Below are 15911 nucleotides of genomic sequence, written 5' to 3' on the forward strand. Positions count from 1 at the left end.
TACACCTCACGTGCTTGACTTTTTTTCCTTTTGAATAAATGATTGAATAGTGAACATTTTATACTGAGGAAGAAGAAGATGTGCTTTAAGGTGAAAATGCAGTCAGGCACTATTCATTATGTTCTGTTAATAAATATCTGCTGGTGAATTAAAATATGATTGTGACAATACAAAGACTGTGAATCTCATTTTTCTACATTTGAACTTGTTTATTTCTGCCTAAGTCCAGATTATAATGCAACCGTATGAAATAATTATACTATTTATAAACATAAATTATGTCCCCTCACGACCTTCCATGAGAATGTCATTCAAACACAAGCATAAAAGACTGAAGTGTGAGTCCAAGTGATCACTCAGGCTTCCTCCTATAACCTTATTCAATCCTATTTCAAGCTAGCAGCATGATTCCTATATGGCTTTGGAATGTTTATGTTCTGCTCTTGGTTTCTCGTCTTGCTTACATATACATCCTGCTTTAAAATACATACACTACACCGTATGATTATTAATGCCATAATTATTTGGGGATTCGTGAGAAAAATCAGACCATCAACAGAAGAGGGATTGAAATTGTGCCTCATTGATGATATCATGAAATTCTCCTAAATTTTCGACTGTCATATACATCATTAAAGATGGAACTCATCTGCAACATTTAATAAATGAATTTTGATGTTTTACAAGAAATATTGAAATTTATCCTCTTATAAGCTGTATGTATGTGTATTTATATATAGAAAGATCCACAGTGAAGGGACTATGCTTAGTCCTTTGAACAGTTATACTGGCTGTTTCTCCTGGGCCACATTAACTATGAAAGCACTTTTTTGAGCCCCGTAATGTGTAGAAATGTGGACATACAGCACTAAAAGACTTGAGCCAAGAATGACTGAGAAATGCATTCCATATATTTCACAAAATGAGTCAGGACGGTAGTTTATATTTATAACATATCACAGTAATAACCTTTCTGCCTTGTCATGATTATTTGCCAAAGGTTTACAGATGCTGCTTGTGATCAGACTATATCCTGTGACAAGCAATCAGGAAATATTCTCAGTTTGTGATTTTGTACTTCAGACAGCAGTAATTTGCAGTCTGTTTAGAGAAAGTGGTTGTAAAACAAAAAAGAAAACTGGGGACAAATGTCATTTTTGGCAAATATCTGGCCACGTCTATGATATATGTATTAATTTAGATTTAGCGCTATTATGTTTAAATGTTTTGGATATATTTATGACTAGTATGTTGTTAGCCAAAGATTTAACATTTTAGATGAACTTAATTTTCCAATATTGTATTGTGATTCATGTACTAAGTCTCTAAATACTAAAAAAGTATTAAGTACTTCATTAACATCATGGAACAGCACTGTAAATAGTTTTTTTTAATAAAAAGCTTTTTTCATGTCGAAGGACATGTTATTAATTTAAATGACTGATTCCATATGCTGTCATGCAAAGGAACATTTGATTGCAATTGGAGCTCAATATTTTGCTTTTGGATTTGGCCCAGTCTATTTTCCTTGAAATTCCATTTGCTCAGATTGCATTAATCTGATTTCAATAAAGTTTCAGAAGACGTTTGGTGTCATCGCAGATACATATGAATATAAACATAAATAGTGTTGTAGACTAATCTGACCACAGTATTCATAAAGCTCAGCGGTATTTGGTTATTAATTGATCAGTCTGGTTTATATATACTCAATGCAATCAGCATGCATTGTTTTCAGAATGTTGTTTTCAGAAACACTTGGGCTCTCCACAACTATTATTGCACACTGAGACTAGCTGCTGTGCAAGCGTCAATGCAAGCATCAGGTGAATATGTGTGGATGTTAGGGGCTATGGCTTACTTTGGCCAGTACAACTTTTTGACATCACTGTTGAACAATCGTGTCCTGAATTAACCATGACACCACTCATGGCATACACAACTGAAAGCAACATCATCTGGCATAGTATTAATGCAACTCAATTATTTTGTATTGCTAGCTGTTTCATCGTGTCACAATAGAGCTTCAGTCCCCTAGAATAAACCCAACAGGGCTTTTCACCATTTGTGCTTGTTGTGCCCTGACCTTCTCTTTTCTTCTAGAGAGAGACCATCCTCCTCCTGACTAACTCTACAGTCCTTAATGTCCTCCATCTCCACCATGTCATCTTTCCCTTCATCTGTAGGGGCTGTGGTGGTCACGTCGGCTATCTCCTCTGCACGTACCACAGCAAACTCCCGTACGCTGTCTGGGCTGGCCTTGACTATTCGAACATCTGCTATGTCTAACTTGCTGTCTGGAGATCCGGCCCTTGAAAACACTTTGGTAGCTTGTTTATTGTCTGGGCTGGTCTGGAAGTTAAGCGTTTCTACCAGCTCTAACTTGTTCAGTGACCCCGTCTTTGGAGACTTTATGTCTGGAGCTACCTCAGTTTCTTTGGGGGGGCAAGTAGCATCTGTGGCTAAGGACTCCTCAGGAGGTTCAGGGAGCTGATCATGAGTCTCACAGGCCTCGTCCTCCTTAAAAATGACTTTTTGTGAGTTCCCCTTAGTTCCTATTGGATCACTGCATCTTCGAAATCCTAGGAGAGTGACACTCTTCTTACGTTTGGTTGCATTTGGGGCCATTCCATTGGTTGCCTGCGGAGTGACATCTTTGAACATGTTGCGGATGTCGTACCCTTCCCGAGGCTTTTGGGAGTTCTCTTCATTCTCTTTCTCACTGTTTAGTGGTTCTGTATGCTCTGATTGGTCTGCTGACTCTGCAACTGGCAGATTAGTGGACCCCTGAAGACTGTTCTTCTTGTCCATGTGGGTGACTCTGAACCTGTCGGCCAAATAATAAGCATTGGAACTTGTATGTAAAATATACATCCTCTTGGTTTGCATCTGCATATTAATGCTGTAGAGAGTTCAATCTAGTCATTAATTCTTGATAGACATGGAATATAGCACATGTATTGTGTGGATAACTGATCTGAAAACAGTATGATATGTTTGCTGCACTAAGACATCCCACCTGCCAACAGAAAACACCGTCTGCTCGCCTGCCCTGGTTTTGCCTCGAGCAACACGACTCCTACGCCTGCCTTTCTTGGAGCGTGATTGGACACAGAGATGGCAAGTGTTCTGGTCAATTCCAGAATGGACAGTGTGGTGATGAGGGGGAATGCCCCCCAAACTCTCTTTGCGGAGCAATCTGTTCAGAAAAGAACAAAAGACGCATTCAGACACTTCTTAATAAAAGCATTCTTCAACCCTCAAAAGGTGATGTAATCTAACTGGCCAAACCTAAATATAAAATGACACCAAAAACTACAACAAAAAAAATATTTTAATATGCTGGCTCTTTCACTGTGAAAACCTGATAGAGTTAAAGTAGTACTATGACTGGAAATGGTCAGCGTGAGTTAAAAATGAAATCTTTTCCTTTCCTCTAAACTGACAATTACTGAAAATCATGGGACTTGCAAGTCATCTTGCATGCTGTGTCCTATCTGAAACAGCGGTCGCTTGCATCATCTATTAATCTAGTTGTCACTTGCGCAGCCTCTTCCTGAGACCTCCCACCAAGGCTGAATCCTGTGTGGAGTCACTACAATTACAGAGTGGAGGAAGCATATGTAGAATGTGAATTAGGCCAAAGCTTTGCCGCCAATGAGTTATTTAAGCACCAACTATTACAGTCATGAAAAAAAGACAAAATCAGAAAACCTCTGGGCAAGGCAGGCAAGCATTTAAAATATCATTCTGTTCCTGCAGTTCAGTCGCAAATGTGGAATTATACCGGCATTGTCTGTATACTTGGTCATTCGAAAATAAATAAATGAAACTAAAGCTGTTTGCCTCTTCAGGGTGCAGTTGTATAGTACTGAACATTTCAAAATCACTATGGCAGTTCGGTGACTTTTTTTTTTGGAAAAGTCTTTCTTAAGAGGACAGAATTCAGATAATGTACAGGATCAAAATATAGTCATTCTTTTTCAAAAGACCTGTCAGGAAGATTTTTATTTTTGCAGATGCAAAAAAAAAAGGGGGAGAATCTCATCACTGACAGGCAGGACAGAATTAAAACATGGAGGCCTCTAGAAAGTTCATTAAGGAAGGAATACACAAATAAAGAGTCAGGACAGTCACAGCTTCATGCTCTGTATGCTGATAGTATGTGCAAAGCAGAAGTGGACTTCTCCCTGTGTGATAAAACAAAAAACCTAAAACCTCATGGAATTCTCTCCATAAAATGAACATGTCATAATACTCAAACAGAGAATGAAGACAGTTTTTGTATCAAAGCATGCTGATACTAATCATTTGAGCATGGTGATAATTTTGAAATCTCTCTCACTGTATCTGTGGGTTTAATAAACTGCATTCCTTGGGTTTTACTTTATAACTCTGAAGCCCAGGTTAAATAAAAAACAAAATCAGTTATTGTTTTGTTTTTCATTGGTCAGCAAAGAAAAACTGCAGTACAACATCTAATATGTGAACTGATACATCCACATATTACAGCATCTTTCCTTCAGAGTGTTACTATCAGAAGTGAGGATAATAAGGCAGCGAACCTTACAGACACAAAATCATGTTCTGTGGGGAAAAGTGCCTCTTTGGGATAAGAACAAAAGCCCTTGCATACTCACCCAGTGAGAAAATACTGCCTTGGAGTTTTGCCAGCAAGATTAATGGTGAACCACAAAATCACTTTTCTATTGCTCGAAGAAGCTTAAGGTTGGAATGAAATGTGTTCTAAATATTTCACATTTTTAATTGAAGAACTTACTACAATATCAAACTTTTTACTAAGCATACTAAGTATACTAAGTTTACTAAGATTTTTTTTTTTTTACTAATTTACTAAACTACGTACACAAATTCTGTTACACAGCTGCTGCTGTGTACTCCCAAACTATACCTTGGATCATGATGTTCACATACACTCTGGTTTCCTAACATCTCTTTGAATGCCTCCATATTAGCTAGAAAAATAAAAGCAAAGGAAGAAAACGTTGAATGTTTATGTTTTGTGGCAGAAATATTATGTAATGATGACAATAACTATAAAATCTCAATAACAACAATAATTTTCAATGAATTTTCTGAAGCAGGTAATATTTAATGGGAAGATTTTACCTTCATTCTCAATTATACATTTCAGAATTTGTTCAACTGTGTCTTGATTTTCTTCTGACCCATCTGTAAAACGAATACATTCACAGACACAGAAACAGAGTTGTAGCAAACTAGTCCTGTTGAGTTAGTATTTCAAACTGATGCATGCAGCTATCCAGCAATATAGGCTTGGTGAGTAAGATGCAAAGTCTCCAAATTTGACTAATTCCTTCAGTCAGTGAGGATAACATGTTTACATTTTGATTTAAAACTCTGGCTCTCCCTCTGTAGAGCTGTGAGCTACTGCTTCTCAGATATAGTTTTTAACTCTGGAACCCACCATCATTCTCTGGATCCAGTTTGTCCTCACAGTCATCGTCATCCTCAGGCTCTCCTGTTCGACAGCGGTATCCCCTCTTCTTAAGCGTGTGGCAGACAAGGAATCCAAACAGGCCGGTGATGAAGAAGAAAAAGACCAGGATGAAGATCATATATGGGGGAGGGGGCTCCCCCACAGTGACTTCCTGGTCAGTCATCCCCTTGTCTCCTTTCTCACTCTTTCACTACCCTGTGAAGAGAGCAGAGAGACTAACTTAACTCGTCAGTTGGGGTAATCGTACTTTTGTCTTGAGTTTAGGTAGCAACGTCTTTGAGGTTGACGTCAACCCTCAAGCTTTTCCGCCCTGTTGATGAGCAAGTGCCTCCTTGTCAGACCCTCCGAATGTCTTGGCTCAAAGAGATAACCCTCCCTTCCAGCTCTTACGGTATACGCTGCTTTCTATCAGCCTGGTTTATCTTGCAATACAGGCAAGTGGAGGGTAGAGCTCAGTACACACCCTGTACTGTTTTTCACTGGGGTGCCTTAGCTAAACCCACATCCGTATCGCACAGTGGGCCTGCTGCACAGTTTTTTTTTGCTTATTCTCTGACCATATTTAACTGTACTTTGGGTCACGTAGGAACACTCATAGTTCTACATTCCAAATAACTCTGTGTTATGTCAACAGTGACCTCTGGAAGTGCAGAAAAACAACTACTGACAACGGCAGCTATCCTATAAGACATATGTATTAGCACAAAAACAATTAAATAAAAGGTATGCTGATGCAATCCAGAAGGCTAAGGTCTAACCTGATGAACGCAAACCGCTAATTTATCCCTGTGGACTTCTGAAAAATTCCCAGCCCTGTGGTCTCAGTGATGGAACAATTACATTTCCTGTATCTTCAGCCCAGAGGAGAAAAGTGGATGTGGAAACGTGATCTCCAGCAAGACCCCTTAAGTAAATAACAGCTTGATTCCCATGCTCTCCAATAAGCTGCTCTTCCCAGTCCTGAATGCTATCATGTTTATGTAGAAGAGACAGACATAATTGGCCTGGTTTTATTCTTAGTTAAACTGACTTTTTCTGTGTTGATCTTCAGCAAAGGAAGCCAACTGATATATGGCTGAGGTGTCAGACTAATGTTATAATTTACTGCTGTGATGAAAGACATCTATTTCAATTTGCAGAACCCTAATTTTAACCTACAACATATAAATCATGTTGTTTTAAAGCCTAATTACAAAAACATTTGAAATTCTTTCTACAGAAGCATGTGCCATGAACATGTGATCAACAAAGGCTTAAAATGAGTATCACCAACAATGAATAGATATTTCTGTGGTACAACACAGGAGCAACAATACTTAGACCACGTATTCGGCTTATACTGAGAGGTCAGCAAGCTACGCATTGTCAAACTGTCGAATACTTTAACAAAGAGAAACTGCGCAAGAAAAACAGGAAAGAGCACTGATCTTTCAGTATAGAGATCAAACTAAAGAGAGTGTCTTGACAAATGACTCAGCAGAATTATGTTGCCTACCACACACAGACACTGACTTTGATGTCACTGTCATTCAGAGCCCACACATCACTAAAGCTTATTCAGTCTCCAGCCCAACTCTGAGCCACAGGACTCCAGCAAGGGGCTTAAGATACATTTCTAAGAACAGAGGGGTCATCTGATTGAACATTGTAACCAAATTAATTAATATCTGCATCTGATATAATTAACGTTCTAATAGGCAACCTTTTGTACGCAAATATGGTTCAAATGTTGACCAAATATCACCCTTCACTGTTTACAGCAAGCTCAGCACTACATATTCCTTGGAAACCATCTCCACCGGGACGGATTAAACCTCCTCAGGTGGGTGGGTGGTGGCCTGACGAATAGCACGCGAGGAAATCCGATTCGGCACAGCATTTTTATATACTGGAAATTTTACCAAAGCTCACTGGCTCTGATTAATGTGAAATATTGTGCTAACCATACCAGAATTCTGCTTTGTTTAATTTCTTACCATTTTCTATTTTCAAAAAATCAGTCTGGTATATTTCATTTTGAACTGGCTCAAATCCCCATGACAATTCACACACATAGTTCACTCCAGCTTACATCATTTAATGATATGAAGTTAATTAATAATATTCTAGTCTCTACGCAGTCACAATCGACATTACGAAAAGACCAGCCTCTTGTTGACATCTTAATCAGTTCACATCCAACCCTTGCGTACCAGTATAAAATTACTGTGGTCGCCATAACCAGCCCAGTGCTGTAATAACACCACACGGTATTGAACAATCTGATGATGTCTTAAGTTTTCATCAGTGTGGTCGCGTCAGCCATACGTGACACGTCTGTCCTTGACTGTCACTGCAGCATTGGTACATTGCACGGCTAATTTCATTTACTTTACCAGCACAAAATGACATTTATATATTAGGCTATCGACCACACCTAAAATAATTAAATAATTGCGCGAGTACATTCGGAAGTTGATTTAGTGATGGACATTTTTCAATATTGCAAATTTACGATATGCGCGCTTCACATTGACCAAACAGCCAAACCGTCTAATCTGTAACCTTAAAGCAAAATCTTACTCTTCGATAGTTATCATGCAATTCCATCACGTCAATATATACTCCGCAGCCCTGCATCAGTACCGCATTGTTTTAATTGTACGGAGAATTCAGACATTGCCAGGACCTACGGACCACCCGTCTGTCTTAACGGCCAGTTAATGACCTCGCTGCAACTCACGTTTTTGCCGTAACATTTCTGTACCATGGAAGTTGTGTCCCCAACCTCTCCTCCGATCCTCGACGAACCACTGAGATGCACTTGATCTCTGAATCCTAAACAGGGATTGTACTGAAGTCAACCGAGGCCGTATGATGCATCCTGCAACTCACTTAAAGGGAAAATAACCACATGCATTAACAAAGATGATTTGGGATGTAAGCGACAACTGGCTTGTTTTTAAGGGATCTGATCCAGAGGGCTTTAATTTTTCGGATGTGTGGTTTCATTCTACTCCCCCCCTCTCTCTCTCTCTCTCTGACTGCGTGCATGCGTCCACATGTCTGCCATGTAGTTATGATTCCCCATTACGCCGGCACGGACTTCAGTGAACTTTTACTTTAAAGGCTTTAGTTAATCCTTTAGAAATGACAGTTCTGAAAGTCTTGAGGGCCCTAGAGGCCAGTTTTACGCTAATATGGTAAATTGACGCGATTTATATCATGATATCAACTTTAAATTATATTATTATTCTATTAAGCTTTTGCACTGATATATTGGCCTACTGTAGGCTATAAATTGGGTCTATGTTATTTCTTGTTATAGTTTTATAATCATGTCTTGTCCTATCTTTTTCTGCAATGTAGTTCATAATCTGTCCACCTAGCTTTCCTGAACTGGAATACCACAGAGTTTAAAGGTGTAACCTATAAGTTCGTAATCATTAAACTGCGGTATACTGAAAGTCGGGGTACATTTAATTTTCCACTTTGGATGGTCTGTGTTTCTATAGCGATTCTGTAGCCTAATAATCTCTGCAAATATATATATTTTTATTAATCTATAATATCTTTAAACTTTAATGCTTATGGAACCATATGTAGCCCACTACTTACAACCGTAAAACATCCACAGTTCCAAATCCCATAATTTAAACAATAAGCCTGTACTGAGTTGTTGAATTATTTTCCGATACCAAAAATACAATAACTCCTAGAAATGTTAATATTAACTGTCGTGTGCTATTGGGAACATTTTTATCCACTTATTTTCCGAAAGAAAAATCCCCCCAGTTGCTTTCACACTGAGATAACCGATATTGATTGTGGATTGAATACCTTATTGTTAAACAAATTTGCTGCAGAACTGCGAAAATTTGTAGATCTTTAAACAATTTATCAACAAGGAATTACTAGTACTCATGACATATACATCACAGCGTATGTGCCACGCCTTCATCGCAGCTTCTCGAGTCCCCAACTGATGACGTATTTCTCATTTCGTGTTTACAATGGCGACGGTTTAGTGAATGAAGCAAAATCATTAAAAATTATATTCTTGAAGTGAAATTATCTTTTAACTGCATCAAATCAGCTACAGTCTTTGCTATGATGACGAACAGAACGGCATATTTCTACGACCCAGATGTTGGGAATTTTCATTATGGTAAGATGTGAAGCTTGTAAAACGCAGTTAGCTAGCTAGCTAACTGGTTGTAGTGCTAAAGTTAGTTGATTTCAAATAGATTATAAGGTTTGATGCTAGCTTGGTGTTCAATCTTTGAAGCAGCTACGATCACTTGCAAATTTATGGAATACCATCTCATCATCAGCACATTGGCTACATTTGACCATATATCAAAGTGTATATCATCCACCCAGACGACGTTTCAGAGCAGTTAGCAGGGACATCGGGTTAGCTATTAGGTTAGCTAGGTCTTTAATGTAAGAGTCTAGCAAGCTCCTCTGGTTAGCTAGCACGTTCACTCTCACAGGCAGTTTTGAGAGAAGACAGGTTTATCACGAATGGTCGAGGAGCATTCCTTCCAGGCTTAGTAATAAAGCTTAGTTTCCGTGAATTTTCAGTCAGGTTACCCACCTACTGCATGCATCTGCTCAGTTTTAACCTCCACATTTGTTAAGATGCACGAGAAATTAGAGAGCAGGAAAGTATGCTGACATTATGAGGTAACTTAAAAATGTGACCTGATTAACAACTCGTGCAATACATGAATCGACAGTATGTATTTCAGTTTAGACTCAAGAAGTGTTGCCATCGTAAGATATATTACATGCGAGGTTTCATTTTATTCTCTCTCTCTCTCTCTCTCTCTCTCTCTCTCTCTCTCTCTCTCTCTCGCTGTCTGTCCTCCCTTTGTTTTACTTTTGAGGTGCGGGTCATCCAATGAAACCTCACAGATTGTCTCTCACGCACAGCCTTGTTTTGCATTACGGCCTTTATAAAAAGATGATGGTATGATATACCTGTTTTTTTTTAAATTCAATGGCATGTATTTTATGTTGTTTTTTATTTTTGAAGTCAATAGACACAATTAACTAATTACACAATACATTCATTGGCAGGTATTCAAACCATACAAGGCATCCCAACATGATATGTGTAGATTCCATTCAGAGGACTACATTGACTTTCTGCAAAAAGTCAGCCCTAACAATATGCAGGGCTTTACCAAGAGTCTTAATGCTTTCAACGTAGGAGATGATTGGTAAACAGCTCTCATTCACTAAATTTGTAATCTGTAAAACACTCAGTGGTTAAATAGTCTGGCACTTTTATATAATGAAGTTGGTTTAAGGGCTTTATGTAACCAATTTTTTTTTGTATGTCAGCCCTGTTTTTCCAGGTCTGTTTGAATTTTGCTCAAGATACACTGGGGCGTCTTTACAGGGAGCCACACAGCTTAATCACAAGGTAAGCTTTATTGGTTTGTATTCAGTACCATTTTACATAGTTGCCAAATATATGCAGTGTTACCACATATTCGTAATCATGTGTGTCTACATTGACATCATATATGGGTAATATTCAGACACTTGTGGCAGAGGAGACTGTAAAGGTCAAATAGAGAAGAGCGGCTTAATGTCCCTATCAATGAAAAAGCCGACTCTGCTGTGTTTTCCTGTGAGAGTATTATGATTGCTGCATGCATTTTGATAAATCATCTTAGCACCATTCTGTTTGGGGCTTATTTTCTAACATGTTATGCTTTTGTCTGCATCACTTCAGATCTGTGACATTGCTATTAACTGGGCTGGAGGTCTGCACCATGCCAAGAAATTTGAAGTGAGTACCCGATGACGTACGCTGTATGTTGATTTGATATATCTGTATTTGAACATTTTATAATGTACTTGTTTTTATTACAGCCTAAATGATTTTATTTATTTCACATAAATGATAGTTTTACCGGATTCTAGGGAAACATTTCCATTTGTCTTACTGTTTTGAATGTTGATGTGAGCAATATTTTAATCTTTTTCACTTGCATTGTTTTCAGGCGTCTGGATTTTGCTATGTGAATGACATTGTCATCAGCATACTCGAACTACTGAAGTAAGAAATCATTATTGTTATCTATCTAGATTGTCCTTGCAGAAGTAGTTCTTCAGTGCATCAGTGTTTGGCACATTAAATGAGCCCAGATGTCTCCTTCATAATATAAGGGAGATAATATCTCCATTTTCAGCCAAACATCCATTATGTTTGGACATCTTCTGGAAAAAGAATCACTGTATAAAACCAGTTCTTTACATTGTTTTATATGTGGCCTTCTAGCTTGTGTGATCCACAGTTTTCCTTTTTGTCTTTCACCCTTTGAGTAGAAAGAAAAGTTTTTTCATGCTATTTGGAGAGTGCTGAATTGTCTCAGATGAGCTTTCCAAGGCATAGCGTCTTTTGTACACATGCTCTCTCAGATACGTAGTTGTAGATGCGTAATTGATATGTAATTAGAGGACATATGCTGACTCGTGATACAATATCTACCTTGTAGGTACCATCCACGGGTACTGTATATTGACATTGACATTCACCATGGTGATGGAGTACAGGAAGCATTCTATCTCACAGATCGGGTCATGACTGTGTCCTTCCACAAATACGGGAACTACTTTTTCCCTGGAACAGGTAATCAAGATAATCAAAAGAAAATTTGACTAACACATAATAGTACAGATAAAAAGCTTTTTACAGAAGGTTATCTTCTACATCTTCAAGTACCGGCTCATCTGAATCCTGTGCCTACTGCACCTTTGTAAATGACCTGTTGGTGGTAGGATTTAGTGACAGAGAACTCTGTAACTCAGAGTGGTGTGGGGGCTGTCTCAGCAGTGTTGTGTTCTTTGTCTCTCAGGTGACATGTATGAAGTTGGGGCAGAAAGTGGCCGCTATTACTGTCTAAATGTGCCATTGCGTGATGGAATTGATGACCAGAGTGAGTGATTTTTTCCTTGACTGTGATGTCTTTTACATTGCTACTCAGTTCCAGTCATATTATACCTTTTTTTTTAGACTTTTTCACGTTTTATACTGAGTTGTTGCTCTTGGGGAAATACTAAGATCTCTGCATGTGTTTGTGTTCTTAGGCTACAGGCAACTGTTTCAGCCAGTGATCAAACAAGTAGTTGACTTCTATCAGCCAACCTGTATTGTTCTTCAGGTGAAAACATTTTTTTTTCTTGGTGAATATTGGTATCTTGTAATGTGACAAAAGTCCTGATGTTTATTCATGCTGTGTTTGTGCAGTGTGGAGCAGATTCCCTGGGCTGTGATAGACTGGGATGCTTCAACCTCAGCATACGAGGCCATGGGTGAGACCTTGGCAAAAAAAGAAAAGTTTATTTAACTTGTTACGGTAATCCACTCCAAAACATTATCCCGTAACCCTTACAGCAGTTTTCATTTACAAACTGGTTACAAATTCCTTTTTTTAGTGAGTGTGTGGAGTTTGTGAAGAGCTTCAAGATCCCTCTGCTGGTGTTGGGAGGAGGAGGCTACACTGTGCGCAATGTCGCTAGATGCTGGTGCGTTGGTTATCAAAATATTTTTTAATATATTGATAGTAACATGGAGTTTGCGTGTTCTTCCCATGACTGTGTGGGTTTCCTCTGGGAGCTCCTGTTTCCTCCCACAGTCCAAAGACATGTAGGTCAGGTGAATTGGAGATACTAAATTGCCACTTGGTGTGAATGAGTGCATAAATGTGTTTGTCTGTGTGTCTGCCCTGTGATGAACTGGTGACCTGTCCAAGGTGTTTTCTCACCTTTTGCCCAATGAATGCTGGGATAGTCTCTAGCACCCCCTGCGACCCTAATTAGGATAAGTGGCTTATGGAGTGAGTGAGTGGTAATGCCATTTCACTACAGTGTCTGATTACTTTTAGCTGGTTATTTATTTATTTTTTTTCCTAGTATGACTGGGGATAAATGAAAAACTGTAAGACTGATTATCAGACTGTGTCTCCTCAAACAGATTATGTTTATTTCATTTCAGGACATATGAGACATCTTTACTAGTTGAAGAGTCCATTAGTGATGAGCTGCCCTATAGTGGTAAGTCTTTTCTTGGTAGTATCAAACTAATGGACAAACATAGCATCTGACAGAGAGCTCTACAAGCAGTTGTACTACTAACAGTAAAAAGTGGTCATAATTAGACATTTATGGTCGTATAAATAGCATTGAAGAATTGAAAATTTCTTCTCTGCATTGGATACTTTGCAGATGTTCCAACCTCATACCCTTTCTATGTGTGTCTTTCATCTTTAGCATTCTATTAGCTTTATCTGCTTTTTCAATACAGTTGTAGAATATTTGTCTACTGTTTATTCTCACAGAATACTTTGAGTACTTTGCTCCCGATTTCACACTTCACCCAGATGTCAGCACAAGGATAGAGAACCAAAACTCCAGACAGGTAAAGCTTATTTTGACATGAGTGGCTTTTTTGTGCTTTGTTTGAGTTGGAAATGTTGGTTAGCATTATTTGGACACTCATTCCCTGCCTCTGGCCCTGTGGTACAGTATCTGGAGCAGATCCGTCAGACTGTGTTTGAGAACTTGAAGATGCTGAATCATGCACCGAGCGTTCAGATCCACGACGTCCCCTCCGACTTGTTGACTTACGAGCGAACAGATGAGGCTGACCCTGACGAAAGAGGCTCTGAGGACAACTATTCCAGGTCAGAGATTTTACTGCCCTGTACTGAAGTTTGACGTACTGTGTTACCTGACTTGTAATACAAAACAAAGCAGTTTGGATGATTTTGAGAAACATATGCCACTGTGTGATTTTCTAGATATTTATTAGTATGGTTGTATCAATGTAGGTCTTTCAGACTTATGCCAGGGTTTCACAGGATAGCCTGACAAATAAACCAAAATTTAGTAAACAAATCAGAAACAGAAATTTTGCTGACTTAGTGGCAGAAATGGCTGAAGAATGAATGAATGCTGTCTCTTACTATGTGACATAATATTTATAAGAATACCTCTTTGACATCAGTGTGCTCTATGTGATTTAACAGGCCAGAGGCTGCCAATGAATTTTATGATGGTGACCATGACAACGACAAAGAGAGTGATGTAGAGATTTGACGGCAAGTCCTGCCAAAAGCGTCCTTGTTCTAGTTGCATCTTGAAACTGGATGACCATTTTCTGAAAGCTGCTTGCAGCTTTTTGGTATCTGAGATGGAAGGAGTCCATTACCCTTCAGAATGAAATTCAGAATTCTCTTGATCATTTGGATTTGAGTTCATTGTATTTAGTGGGCAACAACCAACTTAAATCCTCTGTTTTTTGTTCGTTTTGCTTGTACTGTAAATGTATAGTTTTTAATATTTAGGACATCCCCTAAATGAGTAATTATTTGCCAAGCACTTGTCTTGCGTCGACAGGTCAAACAATGCCTCATCTCAACGGAGGTTCCAAAGCCAGATCCCCCTACAAAATCATGTACTGAGTATGGATTGTCAGTGAAATGTGATTGTAGATCCGTGCGTCCCGTCCATTATCTGCAGGCTGAAATTTCAATATGGTTGTGGTGTTTGAGATGAATATAAAGAATCTCAGAGTGGTCCTCGGTGAAATACTTTCAATAGCAACTTTGCCTTTAATTCTCAAAACCAGGGTGTACCCTGTGTGTAGGATAACAGGCAGGGAAGTTTGTGTATTTCTAACACCAGATTCTGGTTGCACCACTTAGCAAACGCAGCTTAAGAATTTATCTTGAAAGGTGGCAGACATATTTTAACACTTCAAATAAACCCTTTTTGACTTTAGATCTTTGTTGGCCATGAAATGCCAGTGTTCACCCCCCATGGTGCAGGCTCAGTTGAAGTTCTAGCTTTATGTATCAAGTACAAATGTATGTTTGTGTTCAGTCTATTTCTAATGACAATATTGACCATGCTGTTTTTATATGAAATTAAATACATTTATAATTGTTGGAGTTTTTGTGTTTTTTGAGTCATTATTTGACAATTCACAGGAAAGGTTCCTTTCTCAGCATTCTGTAAAATCTTTCTGTTGACACAATATTAGCAGGAAATTTAAGTTTCTTAATGTTGAATTTTTTATGTATTCCTATACATCTCAACCTGTATTAGTCTATAGTTTTAAAGAAAACCTACTGTTCCCAAACAAACAAAAAAAATAGCTCCCTGTTGGATTTCCATATTATACTGTTTTTTTCCACAGTGGAAGCCCAGCCATTAGCCTTAATAGTGTTCCATCTTAAATGAGGCAATTACATATAACTCAACAGACTCGAATGTTTTGGATGATCAGTGAATCTCGTCGTAATCATGTATTGGCAGATAAATGATGAGATGCGACAGGGAGGGCAGTTACTTTATCAAGAATGATTGTGCGATCTGAATGGCTGAGACCTTCCTATTTTTTTCATACACAAGGACATATCAACCTGTC

At 38.6% G+C, this 15911-nt stretch overlaps 2 protein-coding genes across 2 annotated transcripts; one reads left to right on the forward strand and one right to left on the reverse strand.

Moving 5' to 3' along the window:
• Positions 1 to 1484: 1484 nt before the first annotated feature.
• Positions 1485 to 8276, reverse strand: rell2 (RELT like 2). Its single transcript, XM_030765952.1, has 6 exons — positions 8205 to 8276; positions 5450 to 5677; positions 5131 to 5193; positions 4913 to 4976; positions 3020 to 3199; positions 1485 to 2827 (listed from the first exon to the last, which is right to left on the reverse strand). The coding sequence occupies exons 2-6, from the start codon at positions 5643 to 5645 to the stop codon at positions 2059 to 2061; spliced, it is 1272 nt and encodes a 423-aa protein (XP_030621812.1). The 5' UTR covers positions 5646 to 5677; positions 8205 to 8276; the 3' UTR covers positions 1485 to 2058.
• A 1197-nt stretch (positions 8277 to 9473) lies between these two features.
• hdac3 (histone deacetylase 3) lies at positions 9474 to 15396 on the forward strand. Its single transcript, XM_030794273.1, has 15 exons — positions 9474 to 9629; positions 10354 to 10436; positions 10547 to 10689; positions 10814 to 10895; positions 11211 to 11267; positions 11482 to 11537; positions 11977 to 12110; positions 12337 to 12417; positions 12569 to 12642; positions 12729 to 12793; positions 12917 to 13006; positions 13476 to 13534; positions 13819 to 13898; positions 14006 to 14163; positions 14509 to 15396. Exons 1-15 carry the CDS (start codon positions 9572 to 9574, stop codon positions 14576 to 14578), a joined length of 1290 nt encoding a protein of 429 aa, XP_030650133.1. The 5' UTR covers positions 9474 to 9571; the 3' UTR covers positions 14579 to 15396.
• Positions 15397 to 15911: the final 515 nt, after the last annotated feature.

The sequence above is a fragment of the Chanos chanos genome, chromosome 2 (assembly GCF_902362185.1).
Source record: "Chanos chanos chromosome 2, fChaCha1.1, whole genome shotgun sequence".
Classification (NCBI taxonomy): Eukaryota; Metazoa; Chordata; class Actinopteri; order Gonorynchiformes; family Chanidae; genus Chanos; species Chanos chanos.